Source organism: Theropithecus gelada, chromosome 6, assembly GCF_003255815.1.
Source record: "Theropithecus gelada isolate Dixy chromosome 6, Tgel_1.0, whole genome shotgun sequence".
In the NCBI taxonomy this organism is placed as follows: Eukaryota; Metazoa; Chordata; class Mammalia; order Primates; family Cercopithecidae; genus Theropithecus; species Theropithecus gelada.
In genome coordinates this window covers 147,189,880-147,204,940 of record NC_037673.1, presented here as the reverse complement: position 1 = coordinate 147,204,940, position 15,061 = coordinate 147,189,880, and the positions used below count along the sequence as shown (strand labels likewise).

Here is a 15,061-nt window from a genome sequence, read left to right as displayed (position 1 = left end):
AAGAGTCCGTACCTCAGAGGGTTGTTATGAGAATAAAAGGAAATGTAATACATTTCAAGTGCCTGGCACAGTGGCTGTGCATTAGTCATGGTGGTGGTGGTGATTGTTATCACCATCATTAGATGTTTTTTAAAAGTTTTGTTCTGACCATTATAGTCTATATAGTTATATAGACCATTCTGGTCTGTATAACTTATGTTTTAAGTTTCATTTTATGGCCTACAGAAGACTTGTTTTATGAAAATAAAATTATCACATTATGAAAGTCTTGTTTAATATTCTTTTATTTTGTAGCTAGTGGCGGTTGGCAGGAACCTGAAAATCCTCACACACAACGGGTAAGTAAAGGGTGATCAGAGAGAGGGGATGAAATCAGAAAAAAATTGAGTAAAAGACTGAAGATCTTGCATTTTATCAGTGGATATGACCTGTGTTTAGAAGTCCATACAGTGCTCCTCATTGTAAGACATTGAAATTACACTGTCACTTTTTTCCAGGTGACTTAAGATAATGGAGAGTCCTAGGTGTAGCTTTAGTTCTGTATTTGAATTGTGCATCAGAAAAGGAACCAAGTTTTTGTTTTTTCTTCACACACCCACTAGTGAGTTAAGGTTCCATTTGTTCTCAGATACTCTTAGAAATGTCATAAACAGCCAGGTGTGGTGGCTCATGCCTGTAATCCCAATACTTTGGGAGGCTGAGGCAGGAGGATTGCTTGAGCCCAGGAGTTCAAGACCAGCCTGAGCAATATAGTGAAACCCCATCTCTACAAACAAATTAAAAATTTAGCTGAGCATGGTGGTGCATGCCTATAGTCCCAGCAACTCAGGAGGCTGAGGTGGGAGGGTTGCTTGAGCCTAGGTTTTCAAGTCTGCATTGAGCTATGATCATAGCACCACACTCCCATCCTAGGCAGCAGAGCAAGGCCATGTCTCAAAAAAAGAGAAAGAATGCGGTAGAGACAAATGCAGTAGCTTATGCCTATAATCCCCATTACTCAGGAAGCTAAGGCAGGAGGATTGCTTGAGGCCAGGAATAAGTATTTATTTTTATACACATCAAAGCTATACATCTACACACAAGTATTTTTAAATATATGCAAAATATAATATATTTTTTCTCCGAGTAAGAAAGATATCTAAACTAGTAATAGTTGATGCCTGTGATGAGTAGAAAAGGCAACTTGGGCATAAGGGATAAAAGAGAAGCTTTGCTTTTTATTCTTTTCATTTGTATGGTGTTTGAACTTTTTTCTTTTTTTGTTTTTTTGAGACAAGATCTTACTCTGTCACCCAGGCTGGCATGCAATTGCATGATCACAGCTCACTGCAGCCTCAACCTCCCAGGCTCAAGCAATCCTCCCACTTCAGCCTTTAAAAAAAAAATAGGTTTTTGAGGAACACATGGTGTTTGCTTACATGGATAAATTCTTCAGTGGTGATTTCTGAGATTTTGGCATACCTATCACCTGAGCAGGGCACACTGTACCTAATGTATAGTATTTTATCCTCACCCCCCTCCCAGCTTTTCCCAAGTCCCCAGAGTCCATCGTATCATTCATGTGCCTTTGTGTCCTCATAGCTTAGCTCCCTCTTATGAGTGAGAATGTATGATGTTTGGTTTTCCATTCCTGAGTTACTTAGAATAATGGTCTCCAACTCCATCCAGGTTGCTGCAAATGCCATTATTTCATTACTTTTTATGGCTGAGTAGTATTCCATGGTGTATATATACCACATATTCTTTATCCACTCATTGATTGATGGGCATTTGGACTGGTTTCCTATTTTTGCAGTTGTGAATTGTGCTGCTATAAACGTGCGGGCTAGTGTGTTTTTCATGCAGTGACTTCTTTTCCTCTGAGTAGATACCCGTAGTAGGATTATTGGATCAAGTGGTAGATCTACTTTTAGTTCTTTAAGGACTCTCCATACTGTTTTCCATAGTGGTGTAGTAGTATACATTTTCACCAACAATGTAAAAGTGTCCCCTTTTCACCAGATCCATGCCAGCCTCTATTTTTTTTTTTTTTTTTAATTAAGGCCATTCTTGCAGGAGTGGTTTAGATCTTCATTTCCTTGATCATTAGTGATGTTGACCTTTTCTTTATATGTTTGTTGGCCATTTGTATATTTTCCTTTGAGAAATGTCTATGCATGTCCTCTGCCTACTTTTTGATGGGATTATTTGTTTTTTTCTTGCTGATTTGTTTGAGTGTCTTGTAGATTTGGGATATTAGTCCTTTGTTGGATGCATAGTTTGCAAAGATTTTCTCCCACCCTATGGGTTGTCTTTTTACTCTGCTGATTATTTCATTTGCTGTGCAGAAGCTTTTTAGTTTAAGTTCCATTTGTTTTTGTTTTTGTTGCATTTGCTTTTGGGTTCTTAGTAATGGAGTTTTTGCCTAAGCCAATGTCTAGAAGGATTTTTCTCATGTTATCTTCTAGAATTTTTATGGTTTCAGGTCTTAGATTTAAGTCTTTGATACATCTTGAGTTGATTTTTGTATAAGGTGAGAGATGAGGATCCAGTTTCATTCTTCTACATGTAGCTTGCCAATTATCCCAGCACCATTTGTTGAAGAGGATGCCTTTCCCCACTTTATGTTTTTGTTTGCTTTGTCAAAGATCAGTTGTCTGTAAGTATTTAGTTTATTTCTGGGTTCTCTATTCTGTTTCATTGATCTGTGTACCCATTTTTATTCCAGTACCATGCTGCGTTGGTGACTATAGTCTTATATTTGAAATTGAGTAATGTGATGCCTCCAGAGTTTTTCTTTTTGCTTAATCTTGCTTTGGCTATTTAGGCTCTTTTTTGGTTCCATGTGAATTTTAGGATTGTTTTTACTAGTTCTGTGAAGAAGGATGATGGTATTTTGGTGGGAATTGCATTGAATTTGCAGACTGCTTTGGCAGTATGGTCATTTTCACAGTATTAATTGTACCCATCCATGAGCATGGGATGTGTTTCCATTTGTTTGTGTTATCTATGGTTTCTTTCAACAGTGTTTTGTAGTTTTTCTTGTAGAGGTCTTTTACCTCCTTGGCTAGGTATATTCCTAAGTGTTTTGTTTTTGTTTTTTGAGTGGGGTTTTTGCGGCTGTTGTAAACAGGGTTGAGTTCTTGATTTGATTCTCAGCTTGGTCTCTGTTGGTGTATAGCAGTGCTACTGATTTCTGTACATTGGTTTTATATCCTGAAACTTTACTGAATTCAATACTTTTTTTTTCTTTTTTTGTGATGAAGTCTCGCTCTGTCAGCCAGACTGGAGTACAAACTCCAGAGTGGTGCAAACTCGGCTCACTGCAACTTCTGCCTCTCAAGTTCCAGTGATTTCTCCTACCTCAGCCTCCCGAGTAGCTGGAATTACAGGCGCCTGCTACCACGCATATTTTTAGTGCAGATGGGGTTTTACCATGTTGGCCAGGCTGGTCTCGAACTCCTGACCTCAAGTTATCTGCCCACCTTAGCCTCCCAAAATGTTGGGATTACAGGCATGAGCCACTGCACCCAACCTTTTATTGAATTCATTTATCAGATTTAGGAGCTTTTTGGATAAGTCTCTAGGGTTTTCTAGGCATATGAGCATATCATCGGCAAACAGCAACAGTTTGACTTCCTCTTTACTGATTTGGATGCCCTTTATTTCTTTCCTCGTCTGATTGCTCTGGCTAGGACTTCCAGTGCTGTGTTGAGTAGAAGTGCTGAAAGTGGGCATCCTTGTCTTGTTCCAGTTCTCAGTGGGAATGTTTTCAGCTTTTCCCTGTTCAGTATAATGTTGGCTGTGTGTTTGTCATAGATGGCTTTTATTTAAGGTATATTCCTTCTATGCTGATTTTGCTGAAGGTTTTGCTCATAAAGGATGCTGGATTTTGTCAAATGCTTTTTCTGTGTCTATTGAGATGATCCTGCAATTTTTGTTTTTAATTGTTTACGCGGTGTATTACATTTATTGACTTGGGTATGTGAAACCATCCCTGTATCCCTGGTATTAAACCTACTGGATCATGGTGTATTATCTTTTTGATATGCTGTTGGATCCAGTTAACTAGTATTTCGTTAAGGATTTTTGCATCTATGTTCATCAGGGATATCTGTCTGTAGTTTTCTTGTTTTGTTATGTCCTTCCTGGTTTTGGTACAAGGGTGATGCTGAATTCATAGAATGATTTAGGAAGGATTCCCTCTTTATCTTTTGGAATAGTTTCAATAGGATTGGTACAAATTATTCTTTGAATGTCTGATCGAATTCACTTGTGAATCCATCTGGTCCTAGATGGTTTTTTGTTGGCAATTTTTTTAAATTAGCATTTCAATCTCACTGCTTGTTACTGGTCTGTTCAGAGTTCCTGTTTCTTTCTGGGTTAATCTAGGAGGGCTATATATTTCCAGGAATTTATCCATCTCCTTTAGGTTTTCCAGTTTGTGTGCATAAAGGTGTTCATAGTAGCCCTGAATGATCTTTTCTATTTCTGTGGTATCAGTTGTAATATCTCCCATTTCATTTCTAATTGAGCTTATTTGGATCTTCTCTCATCTTTTCTTGGTTAATCTCAGTAACATTCTATCAATTTGGTTTATCTTTTCAAAGAACCAGCTTTTTGTTTCATTTTTCTTTTGTATTGTTTCTTTTGTTTCAATTTCATTTAGTTCTGCTCTCATCTTTGTTATTTCTTTTCTTCTGCTGGGTTTGGGTTTGGTTTGTTCTTGTTTCCCTAGTTCCTTGAAGTATCATCCTAGATTTTCTATTTGTGCTCTTTTAGACTTTTTGATGTAGGTATTTAATGCTATGAACTTTCCTGTTAGCACTGCTTTTGCTATATCCCAGAGCTTTTGATAGCTTGTGTCTCGCTATTATTCAGATCAGAGAGTTTTTAAATTTCCATCCTGATTTCATTGTTGACCCAGTGAGCATTCAGAAGATTATTTAATTTCCATGTATTTGCATCATTTCGAGGGTTCCTTTTGGAGATGATTTTCCATTTTATTCCACTGCTGTCTGAGAGAATACTTGATATAATTTCAGTTTTCTTGAATGTATTGAAACGTGTTTTGTGGCCTATCGTATTTTCTATCTTAGAGAATATTCTATGTGCTAATGAATAGAATGTATCTTCTGCAGTTGTTGGGTAGAATGATCTGTAAATATCTGTTAAGTCCGTTTGTTCTAGGGTATGGTGTAAGTCCATTGTTTCTTTGTTGACCATCTACCTTGATGACCTGTCTAGTGCTGTTGGTGGAGTGCTGAAGTCCCCCACTATTATTGTGTTGCTTTCTATCTCATTTCTTAGGTGTAGTAGTAATTGTTTTATAGATTTTGGAGCTCCAGTGTTAGGTGCATATATATTTAGGATTGTGATATTGCATATATATTTAGGATGTGCATATATATTTAGATCGTGATTGTGTATATTTAGGATTGTGATACTAGTCCTGTTGGGCTAGTCCTTTTATGATTATATAATGTCCCGCTTTGTCTTTTTTAACTGTTGTTGCTTTAAAGTCTGTTTTGTTTGACATAAGAATAGCTACTCCTGCTCACTTTTGGTGTCCATTTGCAAGGAATATCTTTTTTTTATCCCTTTACCTTAAGTTTATATGAGTCCTTAGGTGTTAGGTGACTCTCTTGAAGACAGCAGATACTTGGTTGGTAAATTGTTCTCCATTCTGCTGTTCTATATTTTTTAAGTGGAGCCTTTAGGCCATTTACATTTAACATTAGTATTGAGTATTCTATTAATTGTGCTAGTTGTTGCCTGAATACTTAGTTTTTTTTTTCATTGTGTTACTGTTTTATAGGCCCTGTGAGACTTATACTTTAAGGAGGTTCTATTTTGGTGTGTTTCAAGGTTTTGTTTCAAGATTTAGAACTCCTTCTTAGCAGCTCTTGTAGTGCTGGCTTGGTACTGGCAAATTCTCTCAGCATTTGTGCATCTGAAAAAGACTTTATCTTTCATTCATTTACGAAGCTTAGTTTCACTGGATACAGAACTCTTGGTTGATAATTGTTTTGTTTAAGGAGGCTAAAGATAGGACCCCAGTCCCTTCTAGCTTGTAGGGTTTCTCTAAGAAATCTGCTGTTAACCTGATAGGTTTTCCTTTATAGGTTACCTGATGCTTTTGCCTCATAGCTCTTAAGGTTCTTTCCTTTGTCTTGACTTTAGATAACCTGATGACTATGTGCCTAGGTGATGATCTTTTTGTGATGAATTCCTCGGGGGTTATTTGAGTTTCTTGTATTTGGATGTCTAGATCTCTAACAAGGCCAGGGAAGTTTTCCTCTGTTCTTTCCTCAAGTAAGTTTTCCAAACCTTTAGATTTCTCTTCTTCCTCAGGAACACCAATTCTTAGTTTTGGCAGCTTAATCCCAGACTTCTTAGAGGCTTTATTTATTATTATTATTATTCTTTTTTCTTTGTCAGATTTGGTTAATTCAAAAGCCTTGTCTAAGTGCGTCTTTCATTTCTAAAATTGTGATTGTTTATTATTTATGCTGTCTGTTTCTCTGGAGATTTTTTTCGTCCATAACCTGTATTTTTTTTTTATTTCCTTAAGTTGGTTTTCACCTTTCTCTGGTGCCCTTTTGAGTAGCTTTTTGAGTAACTTAATAGTTGGCCTTCTAAATTCTTTTTCTGACAATTGAGAGATTTCTTCTTGGTTTGGATCCATTGCTGGTGAGCTAGTGTAATCTTTTTGGGTTGTTAAAGAACCTTGTTTTGTCATATTACCAGAATTGTTTTTCTGGTTCCTTCTCATTTGGGTAGACTATGTCAGAGGGAAAATCTGGAACTTAAGACCTGCTATTCAGATTCTTTTGTCCCGTGGCATGGGTCCTTGATGTGGTGCTCTCCCCCTTCCCCTAGGAAGGTGGTTTCCTGAGAACTGGACTGCAATTATTGTTACTGCTGCTCTGGGTCTAGCCACCCAGCAGAGCCACCAGTCTCCAAGCTGGTACTAGGGAGTGTCTGCAAAGAATCCTGTGATGCAGTGCATCTTCAGGTCTCTCCATTGTGGATACCAGCACCTGCTCTGGTGGAGGTAGCAGGGGAGTAAAGTGGACTCTGTGAGGGTCCTTGGTTGTAGTTAGGTTTCGTGTGCTAGTTTTCTTTAATGCTTGGTTGTGCTAGCAGTGAATTATCACATGGACAGACTCAGGACCTCTGGTTAGCCAGGATGTTGCAGGTGGTGGAATTAGCTGCTATTTTCTCCTTTTGAGGGCAGGATTGTTCTTTTATGAGTTGCTGTAATGGCTTGAGTTGGTTGGCCTTCAGCCAGGAGGTGGCGCTTTCAAGAAAGTATCAGCTGCAGTAGTGTGGTGGGTATACAAGCTTGCCCTAAGGTTGCCTGGGTAAGTATTTCGGTTTCTCAGGTGATTGGTGGGGCCATAAGACTCCCAATAGTTTACAGTCTTTTGTCTTGGGCTACCAGGGCAGGTAGAGAAAGACCATCAGATGGGGGCATGTCTGAGCTCAGACTCTACTTGGGCAGGGTTTGCTGTGGCTGCCGTGGAGGATAGTTGTGTGGTTCTCAGGCCAATGAAGTTATGTTCCCAGGGGCGTTATGGCTGCCTTTGCTGTGTCATATAGGTGGCCAGGGAAGTAGGAGAAAGCCAGCAGTGACAGGCCTCACCCAGCTCCCATGCAGCCAGCAAGGCCAGTCTCACTCCCACCATGCCCCACCAACAGCATGGAGTTTGCAGGGCCAAGATCTTGCCTTCACAAGCCTACCTGCTGAGAAAGCAAGCCAGCCTTTTGGACCCCACACCTTCTCAGCTGCTGTGGCTTATGTGCTCATATCTGTGCTTCCCCTTCGCACCCTCCCCATCTTGATTCTGCCCAGGAAAATTTGCTCTCGGTCAAAATTATTACAAAGTTCACCTGGAAGTTTCTGTCTCCATGTGGTCCTTCCTCAATTCCACTGGCAGCTCTCCCCTAGGACCCCTGTGAGATTAAAGTCAGAAATGGCTTCCCTGGGCTTCCCTGGGAACCGTGAGTGCCTACAGGCCTCTTCCCGCTGTTGCTTCTTCTACTTTTATATTTCACTCGGCTCTCTAAATTTGTTTCAGCACTAGGTAAGGTTAAATTTTTCTCCTATGATCTGAATTTGTAGGTTCTTCAGTGAGGATGTATGTTTGAAGGTGGATTTTCCCCCTCTCACACTTTGGGCCCTCACAGTTTTTCTGCTGTCTCATGGATTTTGCAGCAGCAAGCCACTTCTTTCAAAGGGTCTGTGAATTCTTTCAGTTTTCCTTGTATGTTCCTGCAGTAGTTCTTGGAGTAAAAGTTCACAGTGTGAGTCTCCACAAGTTGTTCTGCCTGTCTGAGGAGAAGCTGCAAGTTAGTTCTGCCTCCTATCCGCCATTTCTTTTTCGCCACCTCATCCTCTTGAGTAGCTGGGACTGTAGGCATATGCCACCATGCCCAGCTAATTTTTGCATTTTTTTATAGAGACAAGGTCTCACTCTGTTGTCCAGGCTGGTTTTGAACTCCTGGCCCCAAGTGATCTACCCACCTCAACCTCCCAAAGAGCTGGAATTATAGGCGTGAGCCACCATGCCCAGCCTTGTTTGAACTTTTTATGATTAATATATATTGCTTTTATAATTAAAATGTATTTAAAAAATTTTTAAGTGTGATAGAGTTGGGGAATAAAATACAGTATAAAATGTCATGTTTTTAGAAATAAATGTCCTGTGGCCATGCAGAAAAAAAATCAGAGCAGTCGTGAGGGGAAATAAGTAATGAAATAAGAGAGCAAGAAATTTCTGAGCCTCTTCATTGCCCATTTCATCCTGTCCTTGAACTTCAGTTTTCCATTTCACTTCGGAAAACAAATCACATAACAAAGAAAAATTCTCTTTGAAGAAAAAGGGCAAACTTGCCCATCTTAATTTGTCTTCTCTATTCATTATGTCTCTAATCAGTGTAGTTGATTAATTTGGTATGTTTTCTGTTAGCTTTTTTGTGTACCAAGTCTGTGATTTTTTTACAGATGAACAAATTGATTGAATATTACCAGCAGCTTGCTCAGAAAGAGAAGGTTGAGCGAGATCGCAAGAAACTGGCACGACGTAGAAACTATATGCCTCTGGCTTTTTCGGTGAGAATTTGGTACTAAAATCATTTTGCAAGACCTGTAGGGCCTAAGAACAGTGATCATTTCAGAAAATGGCCATTGTCCTAGAGTCCTGAATGGTGGGTAGCAGAGAGGGGGATTCTTCAAATGATAGACGTTTAAGTCCGATAGTTAAATTATAGATGTTTAAGTCCGATTTGCTATATCAATAGTTCTGTTTGAGTTATTTGTGTTTTAAGGACATTTGTGTTTCTTTCTCCGTCACTCCCCTTTATCTTCTGATTATTTCCCCAGAAAGACTGTTAATTTTGTAGGCACTGCAGAGCTCTACATACAGCTTTTTTATTACAGAAAGTCTGAGAAAAAGGAGGCGGGCAAATGGTAGATTTTAGTCGTATTACTCCCGTAGCCCACCTTTGACATCCTGGCAGTAGTGGTTTCTCAGCTTTAGTTATAATAACTTGTTTAACATCCTCACCTGTTTCTCCAAGATGAAAAACACTGACTTTTTAACATAGTGCACTTGTGTGGGTAAATAGTAACATATGCAAGTAGAATTTTTGCTAAGAATTATTTATGAGAGTCATTCTCTACCAGTTTATGTACTGCTAGTAAGAAGAAAGAAATTAGGATTTGGAGTTTTTGTTATTTTCCCCTGAGTTTTATTTGCTCTCATAGTACAGTTTGTTTTCTGTGTGCTTGCTTGGGGCCCAGCAGATTGACATTCAATAAATAACATTTATTGAATGGCAACGATGTGTCAAGCTCTGTGCTAAACACTTTACATGTATTACTTTATTTAATCCTCACAAAAATCCTGTGGAGTATCATATCCCCATTTTACACTTGAGGAAATGAGACCTAGTTAAGCAACTTGTCATACTGCATCCACATGAAAATTAGTTAAGTCATTGAAACCCTAAGGGTTGGTAAAGTCCATATAAAAATATCTAGATTGAGCCAGGTGCAGTGGCTCACGCCTGTAATACCAGCACCTTGGGAGGCTGAGGCAGGAGGATCACTTGAGGTCAGGATTTCAAGACCAGTCTGGCCAACATGATGAAACCCTGTCTCTACTCAAAATACAAAAAATTAGCTGGGCATGGTGGTGCATGCCTGTAATCCCAGCTACTTGGGAGGCTGAGGCATGAGAATTGCTTGAACCAGGAGGCAGAGGTTGCAGTGAGCCAAGATAGTGCCACTGCACTCCTGCCTGGGTGACAGAGTGAGACTCAGTCTCAAAAAAAAAATCTAGATTAGAATTTAAAAACGTTAACACTTGCAAAGCACCCTCATTTGCAAAAAGAAGTGAATTTTTCTGAATAGTCCAGTGGTACAGTCCTCATATGCACCAATGTATGTTATATTTAGAGGTAGAATTTTAATTAAATGAATTATTTTTCCAATTTTCCCATATAACCTGCCTGCTATATGCGTTTGCTTCTATCTTATGCTGCATTTTTTGTCTCTGTTGCAACCTGCTGCTATTTTGGGGCTCTACAGCAACATACTATTCATGTAGTGGTAAGTTCTACTTTATGATTCTTGCTGACCCTGAAGAAGTTAGCAGATGACCACTGGTGTTCCAGGAAGACGTCTGTTGTGTATCTTAGACACGCCACATAGCTCTTGCCTAGGCCGTAGCTTAGGTATTTTTAGATTGCTAATAGAAGCTCACATTTGGTTCATTTTTACTGTATTAATGTAGTTTCAATCTCCATGTTTAGTGCTGTTACTATTTTAAGAATAGAATCATGATGTGGGGCTACAAATTGCTTTCTTTAAAAGAAGCCTTTAAATTAGTTTTTTTTGTTTTTTTGTTTTTTGTTTTTTTTTTTTCTTTTTTGCCTATTTCCCTGAGCTTCTCATGCTATCCTACCCAAAATTCTTTCTTTTGATAAGTAGGGTGTGTAACTGTGGGCTTTCTAATAGGAATTTCTGAACTTTGTTTAGGACAAATATGGTCTTGGAACCAGGCTTCAGCGACCACGAGCTGGTGCATCCATCAGTACCCTTGCTGGACTTTCGTAAGTTTAGACGTGAAATGACTTTGAGGAGGACAGCAGGTATCAAAATGAATAGCAAAGAAATGAGATTAAACACACACACACACACACAGTTGCCAATGGAAAAGAAGATTCTCGTACTTAGAAAAGACCTACGCTGAACAGATATTCTGTGACACAGGAATACTTCCATTCAATTATTGATATCATAGACTGAGGATAATCAGGCGGATCCTTGAGAAATTAACTGTTTTTTTGTCTTTTTTTTTTTTTTTTTTTTTTTTATCTTTTAGCCTTAAAGAAGGAGAGGACCAGAAAGAGATAAAGATTGAGCCAGCTCAGGCTGTGGATGAAGTGGAACCTCTACCTGAAGACTATTATACAAGACCAGTAAATTTAACAGAGGGTAATTTTCTTTGTTTTTCTACTTTGTTTCTAGTCTCCATCTAATTCTGTTTTTGTTATTTATATATCTAGTGATTTGAGATTTTTTAATGGAATAGTTGTTAGTAGTAAAGTGATATGTATGTAGAAAATAAAACAGCTGTAATAGAAGTAATTGTTTGAAATCTAAAATGCCTGTCAAATTTCTATATTTTCATTTTTTATGAACAACACTGTTCATACTTTCATTACATAAAAGTAATGCTTTGTGTAATTACTACTACATAAAAGTCTGATTTTGAAAGTCACTGTAAACTAAGCCTGTTTTCTGCCTTTCTTTCTAGTAACCACCCTTCAGCAGCGTCTGTTACAGCCTGACTTCCAGCCAGTCTGTGCTTCACAGCTATATCCTCGCCACAAACATCTTCTGATCAAACGGTCCCTGCGCTGCCGTGTAAGTATTCCATTCTGTAGAATGGCCATTTGTACAAGAGGAGAGCAAAAACAAATGTGGTTGGTGTCTGACCAATGTCAAAACCTTTGGAATGTAGTAAATACAGAAAATACTTGTAGAGAACATACTAATTGCCCAGGCACTATTTTAAATGCTTTCAATGTAAACAACTCTTACAACTCTGTGAGGTAGGTACTACTGTTAAACCTGTTTTACAGATGCAGAAATGAAATATCTGAAGGTTAGGTACATAGGGTTAACCCCTAAAAGAATAGTGAAAGAGTGTATAACTTTTAGGCTAGTGTTCACGCTCAGGGAGGACCAATAAAAAAATAATCAATTTAAAAGAAAGCAAGAAAAAAGAAAAATCAGCAAAATCCAGGCTCTGGTAATCTACAGAACAAATGACAGAGTTTCTTCAATAAATAAATTGTAAAAACAAGATGGAAAGGAAACCTTTTAGATGAGTACTATCCAACAGAACTTTCTCTGGTAATGAAAGTATTGTGTGTCTGTACAGTCCCGCCTGATAGCCACTAGGCACGTGTGGCTATTGAGCACATGAAATGTGATAGTGCAGCTGAGGTACTGAGTCAGTCTTTAATTTCATTTAAATAACCACATGTCACTGGTGGCTAATGTTCTGTAATCATTCTCTAGATTAGAAGACACTTAAAAGTTTACCAGCCAAACACAACATGTAGATTTTATGTAGATTCAGATTCAAACAAAACAGAAAGAAAGGGCCCAGGGGAGGAGGGAAGAAGGGAAAGAGGAAAGAAGGAAAGAAAAATTTGTGAAATCTTTGAGAAAATGTAAACACTGGTAGGATTTTTGATGCTATTAAAGAACTATTGGGCAGGGCACAGTGACACGCACTTGTAGTCCCAGCTACTCTGGAAGCTGAGGCAGGAGAATCCCTTGAGCCTGAGGAGTTTGAGACTGTAGTGTGTGATGATCATGCCTGTGAGTAGCCACTGCACTCCAGCCTGGGCAACACAGTAAGACCCTGACTCTTTAAAAAAAAAAAAAAAAAATTATTTTTTCTTTTTAGGAATAATGATAGTACTATTTTTTGTTGTTTTGTTTTTTGTTTTTTAATGTCTTTATCTTTTGGAGAATACAGAAATATTTATGGAGGAAATGACATGATCTCTGATATTTGTTGCAAAATAATGAGAGATGAGGAGTGGGTAAGAGTATAAATGAAACAAGATTGGCCATTGTTGCTAATTTTTGATAACAAGTTGCTGATTCTTTTTGTTTGTTTAACCTGGGAGCATAGATTCAAGTCCTGCATATATATTCCCACGTTGATAATTGTTGAAGTTGGGTGATGGGTACCTAGAGATTTGTAATACCATTCTATATTTTTGTACATGTTAGAAAATTTTTGTAATGAAAACCCTTTATGAAAAGAAAGAAAAAGAACGGGCAAAGGAACATCGAATTGGTGGTTCAAATAGAAGACCTGGGCTCATGCCTGTAATCACAACACTTTGAGAGGCCAAGGCAGGAAGATCACTTGAGCTCAGGAGTTTGAGATCAGCTTATGCAACATAGTGAGACCCTGCCTCTACCAAAAAACAAACAAACAAAAAAAGCCAGTGTGGTGAACACCTGTAGTCCCAGCAAGTCGGGAGGCTGAGGCAGGAGAATTGCTTGAGCCCAGGAGGTTGAGGCTGCTGTGAGCAGTAATCACACCACTGCACTCCAGCCTGGGTGACAAAGCAAGACCCTATCTGTTAAATAAAATAAAAATAAAAAAAGAATGTGTGTAGTAAGATAGTAGATTAAAATCCAGATGTATCAATATTTACATTAAATACAGTGAACTAAATGCTTCCATTAAAAGACAAACATTGTCAGTCTAAATAATAAAGCAAATTGCAGTGACCCATCTATATGTTTATTACAAGAAGTGCAAACAGGAGAACTCAGAAAGGTTGAAAGTAGAGAGAAGTGGGAAAAATATTGGACAAACACTAATTTTTTTAGAAGAGGGATAATTTGTTTTAAAAAAAGATTCAATTTACAAAGAAGATATAACCATCTAAAGTCATACGCACCGAAAAACAGACTCAAAATATATAAAGCAACATTTGAGAAAATTACATAAATGGACAAATCGTTTTGGGAAATTTTGACATCTCTCAGTGACCTAGAGAACAAATAGATGAAAATCAATAAGAATCTAGAACATTTGGAGAATTTAACTAGCAAACTTGACCAAATGAGCATATATAGACCCCTGTATGCAATATCTGCAGAGTATTTGCACTCTTTCCAAGTACATACAGAACACTTATAAAGGTTGACTATATACTGGGTTATTAGAAAGTAAGTATGAACATTTTTCAGAAGATGAATTTTTTTTTTCAGTTAAAAGAAAGTTTTTATTAACAAGAAAAGATTTCTTTAAATCATATTTATACTTTAATAATAATACATAGACTAAGATGCTCGATAACACAAGGGTTTCTCTTTTGAACACTTTATTTCCATTTAGTACTCTTAAATATGTTTGCTTGTTGCGTGTTTATATTTTAACAGGTAAAAGTTATGAATTACCAGGTATTTTGCTACCTAACTGCACTGGAAAATGAAAATTTACAGAATTTTATCATTAGATCAGAGTTTTAAAAATCAAAGGATAAGGATTTAAAATCTTTTAACATTAGGGCATTATACCTTTTTCGGAACAAATATAAATTGCAGAAATTATACAAGGCAATTTTTTATCAGATATCAATATTTAACAATGCTTTATTTAGCTGAAATGTTATTTCAGTTGAAAAAACTATCTCCAGTTACAAAAAAAAAATCAGGAACTTTATTGGATTTAATCTGCTTTAGAAATGTCCTAAGAAGCCTTAAATATTTTAAGTAGAAAAAAAAATTTTTAAATAGTATGTTATACTATTACTGTGGTTTATATACATATATTAAATGATCTCTTTTATAGGAAACATGACTGGAAGTTTATCACATTAAACACTGTAAAATTAAAAGCAAGAGCTAATTAACTTTTAGCAAAAGTACTCTGTATGCAACAGTTGCAAATATCAAAGCTATTATTTAGCAGTTAATAATTGCCTGGTATAAAATATAAACAAGGTACATTTACTGGATTGTTTTCAGTTT

At 37.5% G+C, this 15,061-nt stretch overlaps 1 protein-coding gene across 4 annotated transcripts in view; it reads left to right on the top strand.

Annotated features, from left to right (window-relative positions):
* The window catches only part of DCTN4 (dynactin subunit 4), a 44,525-nt gene that overhangs the window by 11,413 nt on the left and 18,051 nt on the right, over positions 1 to 15,061 (top strand). For 3 of the 4 annotated variants that reach the window (XM_025387238.1, XM_025387237.1, XM_025387239.1), the window contains exons 4-8: positions 295 to 338; positions 8,990 to 9,097; positions 11,027 to 11,100; positions 11,373 to 11,485; positions 11,808 to 11,917. In XM_025387238.1, coding sequence (XP_025243023.1) covers positions 295 to 338; positions 8,990 to 9,097; positions 11,027 to 11,100; positions 11,373 to 11,485; positions 11,808 to 11,917 — 449 coding nt within the window. Of the gene's footprint in view, positions 1 to 294; positions 339 to 8,989; positions 9,098 to 10,576; positions 10,598 to 11,026; positions 11,101 to 11,372; positions 11,486 to 11,807; positions 11,918 to 15,061 lie in introns of all 4 variants that reach the window. The other variant, XM_025387236.1, reaches the window with a different exon arrangement.